Below are 18,249 nucleotides of genomic sequence, written 5' to 3' on the forward strand. Positions count from 1 at the left end.
AATCTCCCTCCCCACCCTCCCACTCAGCACCTCAGGTGTCTGGGTGCCTGTTGTGTGGATGTAGCTAAATATCTGTATATAGGTTAATATCCAGTCCCACATAAATCCACATGCCAGTTAAGATCCTCAGATCTAGTCCTGTATATACATTTAACATGCTAGAAAAAATTTTTGACTACAGAGAGAAAAAAGACCATGTAATAGAGAACCAGGAACATTTTCTTGGGTCATCACTGTAGGGGTGGGGGGCAGGTAGAGTTTATACCACGTTACGGTAAGAAGAAGATGGAATAAAAGCTATTGTTGCTAGATACGAGTAATTTCCCAGCACCCCAATATCACAGAGCCAACTATAAAGACTCACAGACTCTGTTTAAAATATGGGTTAACCAGAGCTTAGAAGCCAAACCACAGTGTGACCTTTGAACTGTAGTTCAGTGTAACTTGTCTGCTTTTGCTTCACACACAATTCATCAGTTCACTCCTGGATCCTCAATAAACTGGATGCTCATTCCTGGATAAACAGCAGCTGGAAAGCAGAGCAATAATTATGGTTTTGTCAATTCATGTTGCATGCTAAGACACAGTGTCCTGCTCCCTGCAGGAATAATGGAACCAGAGCTGATATAGTGGAGCAGTTATTCCAGCAACGCAGTCCTCCAGGAGAGAGTATAATGCGATAGAGCAGCAGTTCTCAACCCAGAGGTTGCAACCCCCTGAGGGATTGTTTGGCCTTTCCCGGGGGGGGGGGATCGTGGTGGCAATGGCACAATGGCGCTGGCCTCCTCCGTGCCACCTCAGAGCTCACTGAGGTGGCATGGAAGAGGCCAGCACCATGCCGCTGCCGCTCTGCCCTACAGTGGGAGCAACAGCAGTGTGCGCATGTGCATTGCTGGGTGAGCGCACATGCCCCACAGAGATTAGCATGCATGTTGCTGCTATAGGGGCCATGGAGCAGCGGCGGTTGAGAACCACTGCGATAGAGCATCTACAAAAATGGCTATTTTCTCTAGGTGATCTCATTTCTGTCACCTTTTGCCTAGGGATCAGAGACCAGCCACCACCTGGAAGTTAATATAACAAAGAGTGTAAAAAAAGAAATAGATATACAACGGGGGGAAATTGCTAATTACAATAAATATCAAATAATAAACTTGTCACAGTTTCTTCCTTCAGTAAAAATATTTAATAGCAGAATTTGCTTGAAGAAAAAACTGAAAATGTTTCAATATGCACCTTCAGTTCATGAAAATCTATTCATGAACAATTCCACAAATTCGCAATTAATACAAAAGGAGAAATTTTACATGAATATATGTTGTTGTTAGGTGCGAAGTCGTGTCCGACCCATCGCGACCCCATGGACAATGATCCTCCAAGCCTTCCTGTCCTCTACCATTCCCCTGAGTCCATTCAAGTTTGCACCGACTGCTTCAGTGACTCCATCCAGCCACCTCATTCTCTGTTGTCCCCTTCTTCTTTTGCCCTCAATCGCTCCCAGCATTAGCCTCTTCTCCAGGGAGTCCTTCCTTCTCATGAGGTGGCCAAAGTATTTGAGTTTCATCTTCAGGATCTGGCCTTCTAAGGAGCAGTCAGGGCTGATCTCCTCTAAGACTGACCGGTTTGTTCGCCTTGCAGTCCAAGGGACTTGCAAGAGTCTTCTCCAGCACCAGAGTTCAAAAGCCTCAATTCTTTGACGCTCGGCCTTCCTTATGGTCCAGCTTTCACAGCCATACATTGCAACTGGGAATACCATTGCCTTGACTAAACGCACTTTTGTTGGCAGAGTGATGTCTCTGCTTTTTAGGATGCTGTCTAGATTTGCCATAGCTTTCCTCCCCAGGAGCAAGCGTCTTTAAATTTCTTTGCTGCAGTCTCCATCTGCAGTGATCTTGGAGCCCAGGAAAATAAAATCTGTCACTATCTCCATTTCTTCCCCATCTATTTGCCAGGAATTGAGATGGCCGGATGCCATGATCTTCGTTTTCTTGATGTTGAGTTTCAAGCCAACATTTGCACTCTCCTCCTTCACCCTCATCAACAGGCTCTTTAGTTCCTCTTCACTTTCTGCCATTAGAGTGGTATCATCTGCATATCTGAGCTTGTTGATATTTCTCCCTGCAATCTTGATCCCAATTTGTGACTCCTCTAATCCCGCCTTTCTCATGATGTGCTCCGCATACAAGTTAAATAGGCAAGGCGACAGTATACAGCCTTGCCGAACTCCTTTCTCAATTTTGAACCAATCAGTGATTCCATGCTCGGTTCTCACTGTTGCTTCTTGACCTGCATATAGGTTTCTCAAGAGACAAATAAGATGCTCTGGTATTCCCATCTTTTTAAGAACTTGCCACAATTTGTGGTGCTCCACACAATCAAAAGCTTTAGCATAGTCAATGAAGCAGAAGTAGATATTCTTCTAGTACTTCCTAGCTTTTTCCATGATCCAGCATATGTTGGCAATTTGATCTCTAGTTCCTCTGCCTCTTTCAAATCCTTCCTGTACTTCTGGAAGTTCTCGGTCCACATATTGCTGGAGCCTAGCTTGTAGGATTTTGAACATAACTTTTCTAGCATGAGAAATGAGTGCAATGGTGCGGTAGTTTGAACATTCTTGGGCATTGCCTTTCTTTGGGTTTGGAATATAAACTGACCTTTTCCAATCCTGTGGCCTTTGTTGAGTTTACATGAGTATATAACAATAAGCAAAAAAACACATTTTCAATTTAAACAATTATGAAAATACAGTGATTGATAACAAGAACTTGTGGGCACTCAATTAAATTAATAACCATTAGTCTTAGAACAGATAAAAGGAAATACTTCTTCACCCAAAGAGTAATTAACATGTGGAATTCACTGCCACAGGAAATGGTGTTGGCTACAAGCATAGACAGCTTCTTCTTGAAAAAGAGTGAAAAGTGGAGTATTCCAAGGATCTGTCCTGGGGCCTCTGTTGTTCAACATATTTATAAATGATTTGGATGAGGGATTAGAGGGGATACTTATTAAATTTGCAGACGATACTAAACTGGGAGGGGTAGCAAACACAACTGAAGACAGCAACAGAATAGGCTCGAGAAGTGGGCTAAACTGAATAAAATGAAGTTCAATAGGGACAAATGTAAAGTTCTGCATTTAGGTAAAGGTAAAAGGTAAAGGTATCCCCTGTGCAAGCACCGAGTCATGTCTGACCCTTGGGGTGACGCCCTCCAGCGTTTTCATGGCAGACTCAATACGGGGTTTGCCAGTACCTTCCCCAGTCATTACCGTTTACCCCCCAGCAAGCTGGGTACTCATTTTACTGACCTTGGAAGGATGGAAGGCTGAGTCAACCTTGAGCCAGCTGCTGGGATCGAACTCCCTGCCTCATGGGCAGAGCTTTCAGACTGCATGTCTGCTGCCTTACCACTCTGCGCCACAAGAGGCTCTGTTGCATTTACGTAGGAAAAACCAAATACACCAATATAAGATGGGGGAGACTTGTCTTGGCAGTAGCATGTGCGAAAAGTATCTAGGAGTCTTAGTAGACCATACGTTGAACATGAATCAGCAGTGTTACTCAGTGGCTAAAAAGGCAAATGGGATTTTGGGAGGTGATGGTACCACTTTGCTCTGGTTCAGCCTCCCTTGGAGCACTGTGTTTGGTTTTGGACACTTCAGTTGAAGAGGGATGTTGACAAACTGGAACGTGTCCAGAGGAGGGCAACAAAAATGGTGAGGGGTTTGGAGACCGACATATGAAGAAAGGTTGGGGAGCTTGGTCTGTTTAGCCTAGAGAGGAAACAACTGAGAAGGGATCTGATAACCATTTGCAAGTATTTAAAAGGGTGCCATATGGAGGATGGAGCAGAATTGTTCTCTCTTGCCCCAGAGGGACAGACCAGAACGAATGAGAAGAAATTAATTCAAAAGAAATTCCATCTAAACATCCGGAAGAAGTTCCTGACAGTTAGAGCAGTTTCTCAGTGAAACAGGCTTCCTCTGGAGGTGGTGGGTTCTCCATCTTTGGAAATTTTTAAACAGTGGCTAGATAGCCATCTGACAGAGAGGCTGATTCTGTGAAGGCAAAGGGGTGGCAGGTTAAAGTAGATGAATAGTTGGGATGTGAGTGTCCTACATAGTGCAGGGGGTTGGACTTAGATGATCCATGAGATCCCTTCCAACTCAATGATTCTATTATTCTAGGTGGCTCATTCATCTCTGGAATGTATTCGGTCCTGGGGGGAAGAAGTGGCGGAGTGGCGGCGTGTGGGTGGGTCGGCGCAGTGGGGGTTGGGGGGTGGGAAGAGCGGTGCGGGCGGAGGTGGTGGGTCTTGGGGGGTCTTGGCAGGCGGGCACTTACCTGGAGCGGCCGGCCGGGCGCAGTAATGGTGGTGAGGGCCGGGCTCGCGCCGTGGGAGGCTCAGGAAGCCTCCCCCGCCATCCGGGCAAGTCGGGTGGCTGGGCGGGAGGAAAGAAGCGGCGGCCCTGCTCCTTTCCTGCTGGTAAAGACTTCGATGGGGTGGGAGTGCAGAGGCAAGGACGTGTGCCTTGCCGGAGCGCTTGTCCAAGGGTAGGCCAAGTAGCAAACGGGGAGCCATGCTTCAATTCACGCGGATCCCAATTGGCTACTTGACCCCCGAGTGACACGGACGGCGCACGCCCCTTTCTCCTCCCAACTTGCCCTTAGGGCTTTATTTATACCGCGGAGCCGTTACAGATGTTATCTGGCTGGGATTTTGGTACTGAACAATGATAGAGATTGCTTTAAACACAGCTTCAGACTGAACATGGTAAACTGCCTTAGTCTATCAAGGTATAGATTGCCTGGCAGGATTTTTCCAGGGACTCAGATTTTTTATATTACTTAGTACCTGATATTTTTAACTGGAAATGTGAGAGACTGAACATGGAAACTTATACGTACAAAGCAGGTCCTCTACCACTAAGACTCAGCGCTACACCATACCTTTAATATTCTGCATACACACAGCCTTTTTTGTGATCCTTATTTATTCTATCCATCTACACTGATTATATGATCCCTGTGTTTGCCATCTCAAATCAATCCAATTTGACTTGCTAAAGACTCTGTTGTTTGGCTACTAACCCCATTTTTAGTGTGCTTTCACGAGAGTAGTCCTTTTGCTTTGAGAGTATCAACTATCTCTCTCCTAATTGCCTCAAATAATGAGATGCTGCCTGAAATTGCAGATTGTTAATTAAGTGATAAGGACCAAGGCTGTGAGGCTTCCATAAACTATAAAACCATGTCAAAGATAAAACCATGATCAATTATTTCTGTCAAATATGATTGATTAATAGCTGCTGTTGAAGGAGACAAAATGGAAAAGAGGTTGTTTATTCTACTCACCTAAGGTAAAACCAAAAATGGATCTCTGTATTCATCCACCATGTTTGAAGGCATCATAAGAGTCAGTAATATCTCCAGTCTTCCTGTTTGTTTAGACAATGATGAAAGCTTCCGGAAGATTAACAGACTACAATGAGATATATCTTTGTAAACTATCTTAATAAATATACATCATTAATTTAGAAAGAAAAGCATGCATTAGGTGGATTAATTTACCACTCTTTATTCCAACTTATTGATAATGTAATGCCCCAAGCAAAGCAAACTGGATGAAAACTGAAGCATTTGCTCAGTTTTCATTCTAGACAAATGTGATCTAAAGATGTAATGCTAAATTGAAGTGCTGTGAATCAACTCCTTCGTTCATTTTGCTGGGATGTTTCAACCAAATCCTAAATTAAGTCACAAGATGATAGTGATCTTCTATTAGCTTCAGCTGAGAATTAGTATTACATCTGTATCAAGATTTAGAAGAAAAGCTCATTTAAAATCAGTGGAGCATTTCTAAAGCATCCAACTTGACTATATGAATTTGATCAAAATCCTCTGTAAGCAGTGAAGCATTTCTACTAAATTCCCAGTTCTAACAAATCTATAAGTCATTTCCTTTTACTTCCACAGCACTTTTTTTTTATTACACCAATCTTGTAGCCCATTTAATTATTTGGCAAGCATAAAACTTCCTATTAAATAACTTTTGAAATGTTGAGATTTTATAATAGAAAATTGTTTCCTACAGAGACCTTCATCTTGAAATAAAACGTTAAGAAGCACTATTATGCGTTAGCAAACATTACTTATGAGGCAGCTGGCAAATGATTACCTAGATTTACCAGCTTTCCGCAGGGCCTGCAAGACGGAGCTCTTCTGCCAGGTTTTTGGTTGAGGTCGGGGTCAACGAATGAGTGCCAGCATTCCCCTCCCCCCCCCTGGACCTAGTAAGTTAGATCTCCTCCCCACCCTCCCTGCCACTCTGATAGCAGGAGACAGGAATAATGAGAGCTTCCGCCATGTTGGGATTGTTTTTAAAGTCTTTTAATGGGTATTTTAATGGGGACAATACTATTGTGACCCGCCACGAGCCTACGGGGAGTGGTGGGAAATAAATCTAATTAATAATACTAATAGAGAACAGCCAGTTCAGTCCTACTAGAGCTATGGAAGTCAGCTAGCTGGTTGGCAAGCAGTTTAACTATCCGACAACATGAATAAAGGCCAGCTTCTGGGAAGCTGCTTGGCACAACCATCATGTCCTTGTTTAGAGTTGAAGAAAACATGAATTCTAGAAATAAAGAAGTGCAGCAAACTAACTAATGTTACCATTCTACTATATTCTGTAAGTGTATTTATTTATTGTATGGAATTATCTCTACAAAATGGAGAGAAAATGGTGTAATTCTGAACAGATAGGGTTGCCAGCTCTGGAATGAGAAATAGTTGGGAGATTTGGGGAGTAGAGTTTGGGGAGAGTAGGGTTTGTGGAGAGTAGGGACATCAACAGGGTATAATCCCTTACAGCCCTCTATCTAAAACATCCATCTCCAGGGGAACTGCTCTTGGTTCTCTGGAGCAAAATTGAAATAGTGGAAGAATTACATCTTTTCAGTTAAATCGCAGAAAGTGCTTATGAGGCTGTAACTCTTCTTAGAAGTACCTTAAGGCTAATACAAATTGTGGTAGGGTATGAGCTTTCGTGAGTCACTGTTCACTTTTTCAGGTACAGCTAGAATGTGAGTTCATATGTCCTCTACACTGGAAAGTGGAGTGATATCAGATGTCAAATGACATTATCAGGTAAATTATAATATCAGATGAAATTGGATTATGTGCAATATGTAGAGAGGCAGTAGGCATAGAAAAGTCAGCATTGGTAATGAGACAGGAAACCTACACAATCCAGTCCAGGTAGATGCGTTGTCTTCTTGAGCTTTGTAATCAGTTGCAATTCAGCAGTCTCACTTTCTAATCTCCCTTTGAAACTCCTTGGTATGATAACTGCTACTTTTAGGTCAGCAACAGAATGTCATAGACAGTTAAAATGTTTCCCATTAGTTTTGGAACATTGTGGTTTCTGATGTCAGACTTATGTCCATTACATTTTTGTTGAAGGGACTGGCCTGGTGTAGAGGGTGAAAGGGCATTGCTGACATGTGATGGCATAAATCACATTTGAGGATGAGCATGCTGAATAGGGACATTTCCTTCACACAAGCATTGAGGGCCTGACCTTTTCTTGCTTACAGGCAACCCGCTAACCTAAAACAACTTTTCACTCAATGATCAACTACTTAACAGTAACAAGACTCTAGTACCAAGGATTATTCAATAGAGGTTGAATTTCACAATTTGGATATTCATTAAATGTACATTCAAAGGACAACCATTGAGGAAAATTTCCATTTGAAAACAGGACATATCCAGAAACCGTTCTGGTTGGATCCTATATAAGAATAAACAAACAAAAACGAAGAACCCTTTACTTCATTTATTCTGTATAATTTTAGTACATCTATAGTAGCCTTAAGAGCCTCTTGTGGTACAGGGTGGTAAGGCAGCCGACATGCTGTCTGAAGCTCTGACCATGAGGCTGGGAGTTCGATTCCAGCAGCTGGCTCAAGATTGACTCAGCCTTCCATACTTCCAAGGTCGGTAAAATGAGTACCCAGCTTGCTGGGGGTTAAAACGGTAATGACTGGGGAAGGGAATGGCAAACCATCCTGTATTGAGTCTGCCAAGAAAACCCGAGAGGGCGTCACCCCAAGGGTCAGACATGGCTCAGTGCTTTACCTTTACCTTATAGTAGCCTTGGGATAGGTTTTTTCTCTCTCTCTTATCGTATTCACTACAAACCGTCCCACTTGTCTGTATTTGCTTATACAGACCCTAGCAGACCTAGTGCCATACACTCCCAGTGAGGGCCCTGTCACTGGTTTGAAGATTGATAGACAAGAAGCAACCCTGAGAAATTGCTGTTTTCTTTTATCAGGAAGGGGATTTGGAAAAAATGAGTAAATCTGAAATTTATCTTGGAACGTAAGGGGCTGGTGGAATAAACAATATGGCTCAGGGTTCTATAGATTTCTAAGCGGCTGTTCTTGTAAGAGTCTTGGAAGCAAGTGTGGTGGTTTTAGAACCTTTAGCAGACCAGCAATTGTCCCATACCAAGGGGAAGGGGTTGTGGGAGTCTGGCAACCTTCATTAAGATGAACTTACTTAGGAAGTTGAATGGATCTCCCATGAGTTTGCGAATATAGAAACACTACTGCGGCAAAAAAACCCACAACAACGTTCTGTTTTTTTACTATGTATCAATGTCTATCTTTTACTATGTATCAATGTCTATCTTTTACTATGTATCAATGTCTGAGGTATGGGTGAATGATGATACCTGTTGGGATAAAATGAACATTTTGCTTATGGCTTTTGATCCCAAAGACCAAATTATTTTGCGTGGGGATTTTAACACAAGAATCAGACCAGGAATTTGGATTTATATAAGGGGACGGACAGGGAGTTTGTGGAATCAGGAATGGAGGTTTGGATATTGAATGACAAGAATCATTAACAATCCTGGGAGGAAATGTTTAGTGCTTTCATTCACTTTTAATCTATATTTGTTGCACAAATCAATGGACCAACGAAAGCTCCTTATGTAGCTTTTATAGATTTAGCCTCAGTATTTGGTTCTTTGGATAGGGATAGACTGTGGCAACAATAGTTAGACATGAATATCAAGTCTTGTCTGGTTTACCTCATAAGGCAATTACATAGGACTACCTAAGTGAATATCGAAGTAGGAACTAAGGGTGGCTTTTAACAAAGAAATCCCTGTACATAAAGCATGTGTGTTTATTCTCCCCCTGCTTTTCAATCTTTTCATCAATGACATAGTTAATAAATTGGAGAGTATAGAATTTATATCCCCCTCAATAAATCAAGTGAAGGTTCCAATAATACTTTATGCTGATGACATGATTTTGCTGTCCCTAACCAAAATTGTTTTGAAAAGGTTGTTAGATAAGCCGGGTTGTTACTGTAAAGAAGCCAGCCGTCCTATAAACTTGTTGAAATCTAAAATGATGGTGTTTGGAAGACGTCTCAAAAGTTCAGTCTGTAGAATCTTAAATGTTGATTGAACAGAAGGTTATTTCTAGCGCATTCTACAGAATTGAAATTTGGGGCTGGGGAGATAGGGTCCTGGACAAAGAAGAGAGATATTGGCTCTTCTAAAGGGGGCTCCTGTAGCCCTGATGAGTGCAGAGTTGAGCATCTCTTCCCTGAGAGCTCAGTCCATGTAGCTGTTTTGAAATATTGGCTGAACAATGTTTTTAGTGGCTCAGACTCCCTTGGCTGGCTGAGCTTCCTGTCTCTTCTTGAAGATGGGAAACATCTAGAAGACCATCTTAGACACATTTGGTCTGAACATACCATTTTCAGATGATCTCGTAATTTACAAGAAAGCTGGCCAGGAACTAAGGGACTGGATATTTCAACTGAGTGCTCTTCTCTTTAAATATTTCAAAAATAATAACAACAGATCCCCATATTTAGTGAATTTGATGTACCTGTGGTTGAGGATGGCTTTTACCACCCTGAGATTCCATGCAATGTCCACTGCTATGCACATGCTGCAGGGTCAACCACATGAGCAATGTTTATGTAGCTGCAGTAAAGAGGAAATAGGTCTGACCCATTATATATTGAACTGTAACTTCTATGTGGAACCTAGAACCAGATTTTGTAGTCGATTACCCCTGATGGCCCCCGGCATTCATGATTCTGAGAAGGTCTGATAACAATCCATATGTTTCTAATAGAGTTGCACTGTTGGCTCTGGCTGCCAGACAGATAAGGTCTAAGGTGGCTGATACTGATGATCTATGACATTCTGATGTATGGATTCCAGTGTATGTGCTTTTATCTTGTGACCTGCTTTTATTGCTTATGGTTGTCTTTTTGTACTTTGCAAAGACCTATGATTGCACAACAAACTTGATTCTGATTTTATAGATCCTAGCAACACCATCAGTGGACCCAGCAACATCAGCCATACCATCTCAGGTTCATATTCCTGTTCATCCCCTAATGCAGTGGTCCCCTGCCCGCGGCCCGGTGCCGGGCCGTGAAGGTCTTGGTGCCGGGCCGCAGCTCCCTCTCCCCGCCCCCCCCCACAGTAAAAAACTTCCCAGGCCGCAAGCTTGCGGCCCGGGAAGCTTCTTACTGCGGGAGGGGGGGAGAGGGAATCAGGGCTGCGCCCGTGCATCACGCATGCGCGCCCGGGCCACGCATGCGCACATGCGCCACGTGCGGCCAAAATCGCGCATGCATGGCACTTTTGCGCATGCGAGAAAGTGCCGCGCATGCGCGATTTCGGACGCGCATGCGCAATGCACAGCTGTGCTGCGCATGCACGACATGTGCGGGCAGGCAGTTGCCCTGCCAGTCCCCAGCCTCAAAAAGGTTGGGGACCACTGCCCTAATGTGATTACCTAGAAAGCCAAAACATCTGGCAGAAAGTTACAGAGCTCCTGTTATAAACTCGAGAAGCTAACTTTAAACAAAATAAATGATAAAATGTCCCTATAGAGAAATCAGGATTTTGTAGTTGTGAAGACCAAGTCAAGTATCTTGACATCAGTGTTCATCAATCTTACTGCTGCTTATGAGACAGTCTGGAGGGGTCTGCTGTACAAGCTTTTACATGTTTTACCATGCAGAACATTATTTTGACTACTAAATAATATGCTGAGTGATAGAATTTTCCAAGTAGTTATGGGTCAATCAATCAGCAAACAGAAGATACTGAATAACAGTCTACCCCACAGCTCAGTGTACCTTTCTGTTCTTTTCAATCTACACATCTCTGATGTTCCCAAGATGATATCCGGGAAGTTTGCTTTTACTGATTACATGGTGAGTACAGTAAGGCACAAATAAACAGAAAGGGCTGAAGAAATACTGACTAGGGACCTTAAAATTTAAGCTAACTCCTACTGTAAATGGCAGCTTATCCCAAGTCCAAGAAAAACAGAATGCTTCTGTTTCCATCTCAATAACAATTTTGCCAACTGTTAACTGAATGTTTACCTTGGACAGAAACTTGAGCAATAAACACCATATTGCTAATATAGCAGCAAAAATAGGCGTGTCAAACAATATTCTCCAAAAATTATGTGGAACAACTTGGGCTGCAGCTGCTACAACAATTACAAAGTTTTGAGGTTGATGTATATTAATACAAAATATGGTGCTTCAGGGTCTCTCAACATCCTCCAAGGCAACAAACTTGATGTCCAACTCAATACAATCATGAGAACCATCAGCAGATGTATCAAACCTACCCCCCCATTGGCTACCTATGTTGTACGACATTGCTCCCCTGCATCTCTGAAGGCAGGATGTTTTTCTTCATGAATATATAAAGATAACTGGAAATAGAGGGTTGCCCATCCTCAAAGACATGGCTGACACGAGGCTATCCAGACTAAAGCCCTAACATCCAACAAGTAAGATCTACACAAATAGTGCAATCACAAAATTTCACTCTAGGGAATGAATGGTTGGGAAACACGGATGAAATCAGTTCCACCTGATATCCATACAAGAGGATATGGATCCTTTTGTATGGAGGACTGCAGGATTTGACTTGCCTTGTAAAGTATGGAAGATGGCTAATGGAATACAACAGGATTTGGCCATTGTGTAGACCTATTATTTAAATGTGGCAAAATACCAGGACCCAAATGTGATTGTGGTGCAGCCCACCTAACTCTTCTCCATCTGTCAAAGGAATATGAGTGTCATGCCTTCCAGGGAGATGGGACAGAGTACTCTCCCCAACTACAAGTATTGAAAATTTAGATATTATTATTTAGGGAGATTTCCCAGTCTGCATATTAGTTGTAACTATTTGGTAATGTATTTTTACTATTATTTGTTATATTTATTATTATTAACTCGTCTTACAATAAATAAATAACTTTATCCACCCTATCACACAAGGTGCAATTATCCCTAAGAACAAGCAGCAATTTCTCTTCAAAAGCTTTGGGGGTTGTAACAGTGCTGCTTCTGCTCTGGGCACCAAATTCCTTCTCTAACCATGTAGCTCCCCTGGGAAAATGCATCATTTTTTGCCATGAAAATATTAACTGAGCTAGCAAAGTGAGACCAGATTAACAGGAACCATGATATCAAGGAACATAATGAAAAGGAAAAAAATGTATCTATTTTCCTTAGTTGTAATAGGTCATAAATATGATGACTATCTCTAAGCCAATACATTAAACAATGCACTTAACAAGACCTGCACATGGCTTCTGAATTCCAAAGGGCATTTTCATTAAATTAATTTTTATTTATACTTTTTTGTGCTAATATGCTGCCTTGTAATTAATCTATGCAGAAATTATTGATATCTTCAGCCCTTGACTCATACCAGTCGGGCTTCCGTCCTGTCCACGGGGTAGAGACCACGCTGCTCGCCTTGACGGATATCAAACTTGAATTTTTATGAGTTATTTTAGAAAGAAGTAAAAAACAGAGGTAAATTAAGTTCTCTCTATTTAAACATTTAGGTTATTTCATTCAGTTTCAAGATTTATCACTGTACATTCAATGTAACCTTTATTTAAACCAGCTTAGCTCTGTTGTATTTCATAGTGGAATTGCTCCATTCTAGGAAAGTAGCCTGTTACTCTGTTAAAGGAAAACACCAATCCTGGGAGCAGTTGGGGTGTTGGCACCCAGCTGCTATCACAATAGCAGCAGCACTGGTCTAATCCCTGTGGTCATACCAGAGGGAGAAATGCACTTCTGCAAGGCACCCTGGGAGTCTGACTCTGAGGCGCTGCCGGGGGGGGGGGAGAAGGTGATGTTGGATTTCTTGTGGGCATCTATTTTATGTTGTAACCCTCAGTGAGACGACTTGTTTGATAGCGGCGGGTAATAAATTGAACCAATAGATCAGTGGTCCCCAACCACTGGGCTGCAGCCCGGTGCCGGGCTGCGAAGGCCTTGGCACTGGGCCACGGCTCCCTCTTCCTGCCCCCCCCCGCAGTGAGAAACTTCCCAGGCCGCAAGCAAATTGGCCGCCAAAGCAGCTGATTAGCATGCGGCCTGGCAAGGTTCTTTCTGTGGGAGGGGGTGGGGAGAGGGAAGCACGGCCGCCGGCGCAAATGCGTGGCAGGTCCATGCATGCGCGTTTGCGCCATGTGCGGCTGCAAACATGCCACACATGCGCGGCACCCAGATCGCCCTCCCCCCACACCGGTCTGCAACCTGAAAAAGGTTGCAGACCACTACGATAGATGATAGAGTGTGTGTGTGTGCGCGTGCTGGGGAATATGTCCATATTCCTAATTCTCAGATGAGCTGAATCGACAGATAGACTTCATGCACATATGCACGAGACCCCAAATTCCACGTTGATTAAAGGGAATACACCTGAGCAGGAAAGTGCCTTGTGATAGTTCCCAGGATTAAGGCAAGGTTTTCAGGTTTCATTTCCAAACCTGGAATGTTGCCAAGTGAGAAAGGGTACAAATGAAGAAAATAAGCAAGGATGGGGAATATATTTATTTATTTATTTATTTATTATATTTATATACTGCCCTCCCCGGGGGCTCAGGGTGGTTTACATAATAACACAAGAACAATACATGGAACAGTCTTATAAAACATTTGGGTAACGGTGCAATAATAACATGTAATATCCTGATGATGTAGTATCCAGCTTGGTGCAGTGGTTAAGAGCAGCAGCTTCTAATCTGGCGAGCTGGATATCATTCCCCACTCCACCACATGCAACCAGCTGGGTGATCTTGGGCAAATCACAGCACTGATAGAACTGTTCTGACCAAGCATGTAGAGAACAGAGGTCAAACAGGCCAAACCCTCCACCAAAGAATTAATGGACACAAGTCTGACATCAAATATCACAGGACAGAAAAACCTGTAGGGGAACACTTCAACCTTCCAGGACGTTCAATAAGGGATCTCAAAGTAGCTGTTTTATTGCAAAGGAACTTCAAAAACAGACCAGAAACTTGCAGAAATGCAAGTGATTACAACACTCAAAACAATGGCATGCCCTGGAATCAACAAGGACATAGTTTTTAAAAAAAATCTCATTATGTATGCTAACCTCGTTCAACTCTTATATCCACATTCCTTACAATGCTCTCTTATTTTTATTTGGGACAATGTGACTATAATGTGATGTCTGTAATATGTAATATAATTTTGAATTTAACTCTCTGGTCTCAAGATAAGATAGTTGCTAGCACAGCTTGTCACTTGCAGGGATGTTTCCATGTTTGGGTGGAGATGGATGGGGCCATCAACAACTGGGAAACTTGGAAGAAACTTCAGCCCTTGACTCATACCAGTCGGGCTTCCATCCTGGCCACGGGGTGGAGACCGCGCTGTTCGCCTTGACGGATGATATCCAGTGCCAGCTGGATCGGGGTGGCTTTCAGTTGCATTTGATGTGGTTGACTAAGAGTTATTAGCCCACTGCTTTGCCGGTACCGGGATTAGGGGGACTGTACTGAAGTGACTTGTCTCCTTTCTTCAGAGCTGGACATAGAGGGTTGCAGTGGTGGATGAGATGTCGGACCCATGCAGGCTCCCATGTGGGGTGCCACGGGGGGCAATACTCTCCCCCATACTTTTTAACATCTACATGCGCCCTCTTGCCCAGATGGTCTGGGGCAATGGGAGGATGACACCCAGCTCTACCTCCTGATGGACAGCCAGCCAGACTCCCTCCCGGATACATTCACCAGATGTTTGGAAGCAGTTGCTGGGTGGCTCAGGCAGAGTTGTCTGAAACTCAACCCCTCCAAGATGGAAGTCCTGTGGCTGGGTAGAAGAGGGCAGGATCAGGAAGCACAGCTCCCATGCCTGGACGGTACGCAATTAACAACTACACCAACTGCCAGGAATTTGGAAGTGACCTTTGACACCTTCCTTTCTAAGGAGGCTCAGGTCACCAAAGTAGCCTGAAAGGTGTTTTTCCATCTTCACCAAGCACAGCTACTAGCGCCCTACCTGTCCTCCGACCACTTGGTCACAGTGATCCATGCAATGGTCACTTCCAGATTAGACCTCTATAACTCACTCCACGCGGGCATGCCCTTGGCTTTGATCCGGAAACTTCAGCTGGTACAAAATGCGGCTGCTAGGGTCCTCACTAAAACACCTTGGAGAGCCCATATTCAGCCTGTGCTCTGTCATCTGCACTGGTTGCCAATTTGCTTCCGGGTCAAGTTCAAGGTGTTGAACCTTTAAGAATATACACAGCCTGAGTCCCACTTACCTGTGGGACAGCTTGGATGTTTATGCTCCCCGCAGGGCTCTTCGCTCTGTGGGTATGAATTTACTGGTGGTCCTGGGCCCCTGGGATGTCTACCTGGCCTCAACCCAGGGCCATCTTGGTCCTGGCCCCAAGCTGGTGGAATGAGCTCCCGGAAGAGCTGAAGGCCATTCCGGAGTTATCAACTTTCCACAGGATCTGCAAGACAGAGCTCTTCTGCTAGGCTTATGGTAGAAGCCAGTGTGAAGTCCTTGTGTTTCCATTGGAGGATTCCCCTCGATGCCTATTAGATCTGGCTCCTAGCTCCCAGCAGAAGAAGGATTGGCCCTCTGGTTGAACGGGGTGGGGGTGGGGGTGGGTGGGTGGTTGGGTACTAGAGAAGGCTGAGTAAGAGGTCACCATCTATTTCGTCTATTTTCCGTAAGGGGTATTTTATGGAGTTTTATTGTATTTTTTTTGCTGCTTTTATCTTGTGTAAACCACTGTGAGTCTACTGGAAGTGGTGGTATAAAAATAAATAAGATAAAATAAAATTTATTTTAATTTATTTTAAATTAAATGCCATTAATTACTAACGGGGACAGTTTTATTTATCCAATGTTTTTGTGAACTACAACTGAACTCAAAAGGACTGATGAGCTGGTTTAGCAAAGAATAATAATTTGGCATCATATGGCTTAATTTGGATATTATGACAGAGTTTACTAATTTGCCATGATTAGCTTTTGCCCTACATCTCCACAGTTATGGTTGTTCATTGGGTCTGAGGAAGGCTGCATGCACCCGAATGCTCACACCTTGAATAAAACTTTGTTGGTTTTAAAGGTGCTATTGGACTCTCTTCTTGTGGTACTTCAGACCAACAGGGCTACCCACTTGAATCTAACCGAATGGGACTGTTTCTCAAGTAGTTGAGTATAGGATCACGTCTTCCGCCCATCTGACCAAGATGAGGCTTAACAATCCTGCTATCAAGTATAGTCTTATCCTATGCATGCTTATTACCCAGTTTGGCACTTACTCCAAGGTAAATGTTTGTCGAACTGCATCCCTAGCACAGGCCTCCAATCCTCATGGAACCCCATGGGATTTCCTTCCAAGAAAAACGCAATAAACGAATCGCACAGTTGCTGGCACGTGGGCTCCCCCGAAGCCAGCAGGGCCCTGTCAGCGCGGACCGAAAAATCGGCCCCTGGAGACAGTTGCACCCCCCCATCGCCATCGCCATCGCGGGCGCGAACCCCCCGAAGCGCCCCATTCCGTCAACAACACCCTTCCAAGAAGCGCCGCCTGCGGCAGCGGCGCAGGAGGGCGTCGCCACGGCTTCCGAAAGGTTTGAAAGGAGCGAATGCGAGGCGAGCTACCTCAAGCTCCGCCTTCGTCTTTCGGCTCTCTGTTGTCTCTTTAAGGTGTGCGTGTGCGTGTGTGTGAGGGGGGGGGGAGTGCGTGTGGTGGTCTATGGTTGTCTCGCGAGAACAGCATTGGCGCCGTGACCTCCATGTGAGAGCAGCGGCGCCTGGTAAACAGTTCTGGGGCTGAGGACATGGCTCCTGCTGGCGCCCGTTAGTTGAGCCCAGCCTGGCCCGGCGCTCCGCTCTGACAGGGGCTCGCGGCGGTTCGGAGCTGCTTCCCGGGCGCGTCTGCGGCGGCCGCACTGAGGAAGGGGCAGGGAGGCGGCGAGGTTTGCCGGCGGGGCGCCGCGGGAGGGAGGGAGGAAGGCCGGCCGGCCAGAGGCGGAGGTTAAGGAGCCTCGCGGGGGTCGCTGGGCTCCAGTGGGGGTCTCCCGCGCCCTCTGCCTTCTCTCCGCCTTCCGGACTCGCAAAACAAAGAGGCGCCCAGAGCCGCCGCCGCCTCGTCGTCTGGGGCCCGGCCGCCTCCCCCATCCCAAGTGGGCGCACGCCATGTGGATCCAGGTCCGCACCATCGACGGTGCTCAGACTCAGACCATCGATGACCTCAGCCGCCTCACCAAGATCGAGAGTCTCCGCGAGAAGATCCAGGAGAGCTTCCGCGTGAGCCCCGACCGGCAGCGCCTCTTCTACAGGGGCAAGCAGGTGAGGTGGTCACGCTGCCCTCCGCGGGCCCCCCTCGCCTCGCCTCGCAGCCCTCCTCCAGGCGCTTGTTTACCTGAGCCTGCAGCTGCGGGGGAAGGAGGCTGCCCGAGGATGCCTTTGTGCCACGGACTGTTGAAGCGGGGGAGTTGAGTTTCCCTCTCTTCCTCCTCCTCCAACACCCCCCCCCGGGGGCCAGCGCCGTTGCTGGCGAGACTCGGCCTCGCCGTGCGTTTTCTGCCCCTCTGCTGTGGGGACACTCTCCGCCCTGGAGGCGACCAGGGGTGGCCGAGCACCACGGCTCGCCTTGGAAAACCCTGGGGGGGGGCGGGAGTGAAGGAGAGCAGGTTACGCGGGCCGCCCCTCCTGTGCTTCGCGCCACTTCCGGCGGTTCAACGGTCTCCGGCAACAGTTGATGCTCGCCCTCTCCAGCCCGAGGAAAGTTCTCCCCGGGGTCGTTCTACCCCCCTCCTCCCCCGCCCTTTCGGAGCCTTACTTGCAAGGACCCCTGGGGACAATCTCAG

At 45.4% G+C, this 18,249-nt stretch overlaps 1 protein-coding gene and 1 long non-coding RNA gene across 4 annotated transcripts in view; one reads left to right on the plus strand and one right to left on the minus strand.

Moving 5' to 3' along the window:
• Positions 1–67: 67 nt before the first annotated feature.
• LOC143841150 (uncharacterized) lies at positions 68–18,063 on the minus strand. Of its 2 annotated transcripts, none has more exons than XR_013232586.1 (3): positions 17,802–18,063; positions 5,357–5,483; positions 68–529 (listed from the first exon to the last, which is right to left on the minus strand). It is a non-coding gene; the product is annotated as an uncharacterized LOC143841150 (long non-coding RNA). The 2 variants fall into 2 exon arrangements; XR_013232585.1 differs by lacking the exon at positions 17,802–18,063 and adding an exon at positions 16,696–17,011.
• The window catches only part of UHRF2 (ubiquitin like with PHD and ring finger domains 2), a 75,951-nt gene continuing 74,902 nt past the window's right edge, over positions 17,201–18,249 (plus strand). Inside the window, exon 1 of one of the 2 annotated variants that reach the window (XM_077344963.1) lies at positions 17,201–17,728. In XM_077344963.1, the coding sequence (XP_077201078.1) occupies positions 17,576–17,728 (153 nt within the window). In that variant the 5' untranslated portion in view covers positions 17,201–17,575. The remainder of the gene's footprint in view (positions 17,729–18,249) is intronic. The other variant, XM_077344962.1, reaches the window with a different exon arrangement.

The sequence above is a fragment of the Paroedura picta genome, chromosome 7, assembly GCF_049243985.1.
Source record: "Paroedura picta isolate Pp20150507F chromosome 7, Ppicta_v3.0, whole genome shotgun sequence".
NCBI lineage: Eukaryota > Metazoa > Chordata > Lepidosauria > Squamata > Gekkonidae > Paroedura > Paroedura picta.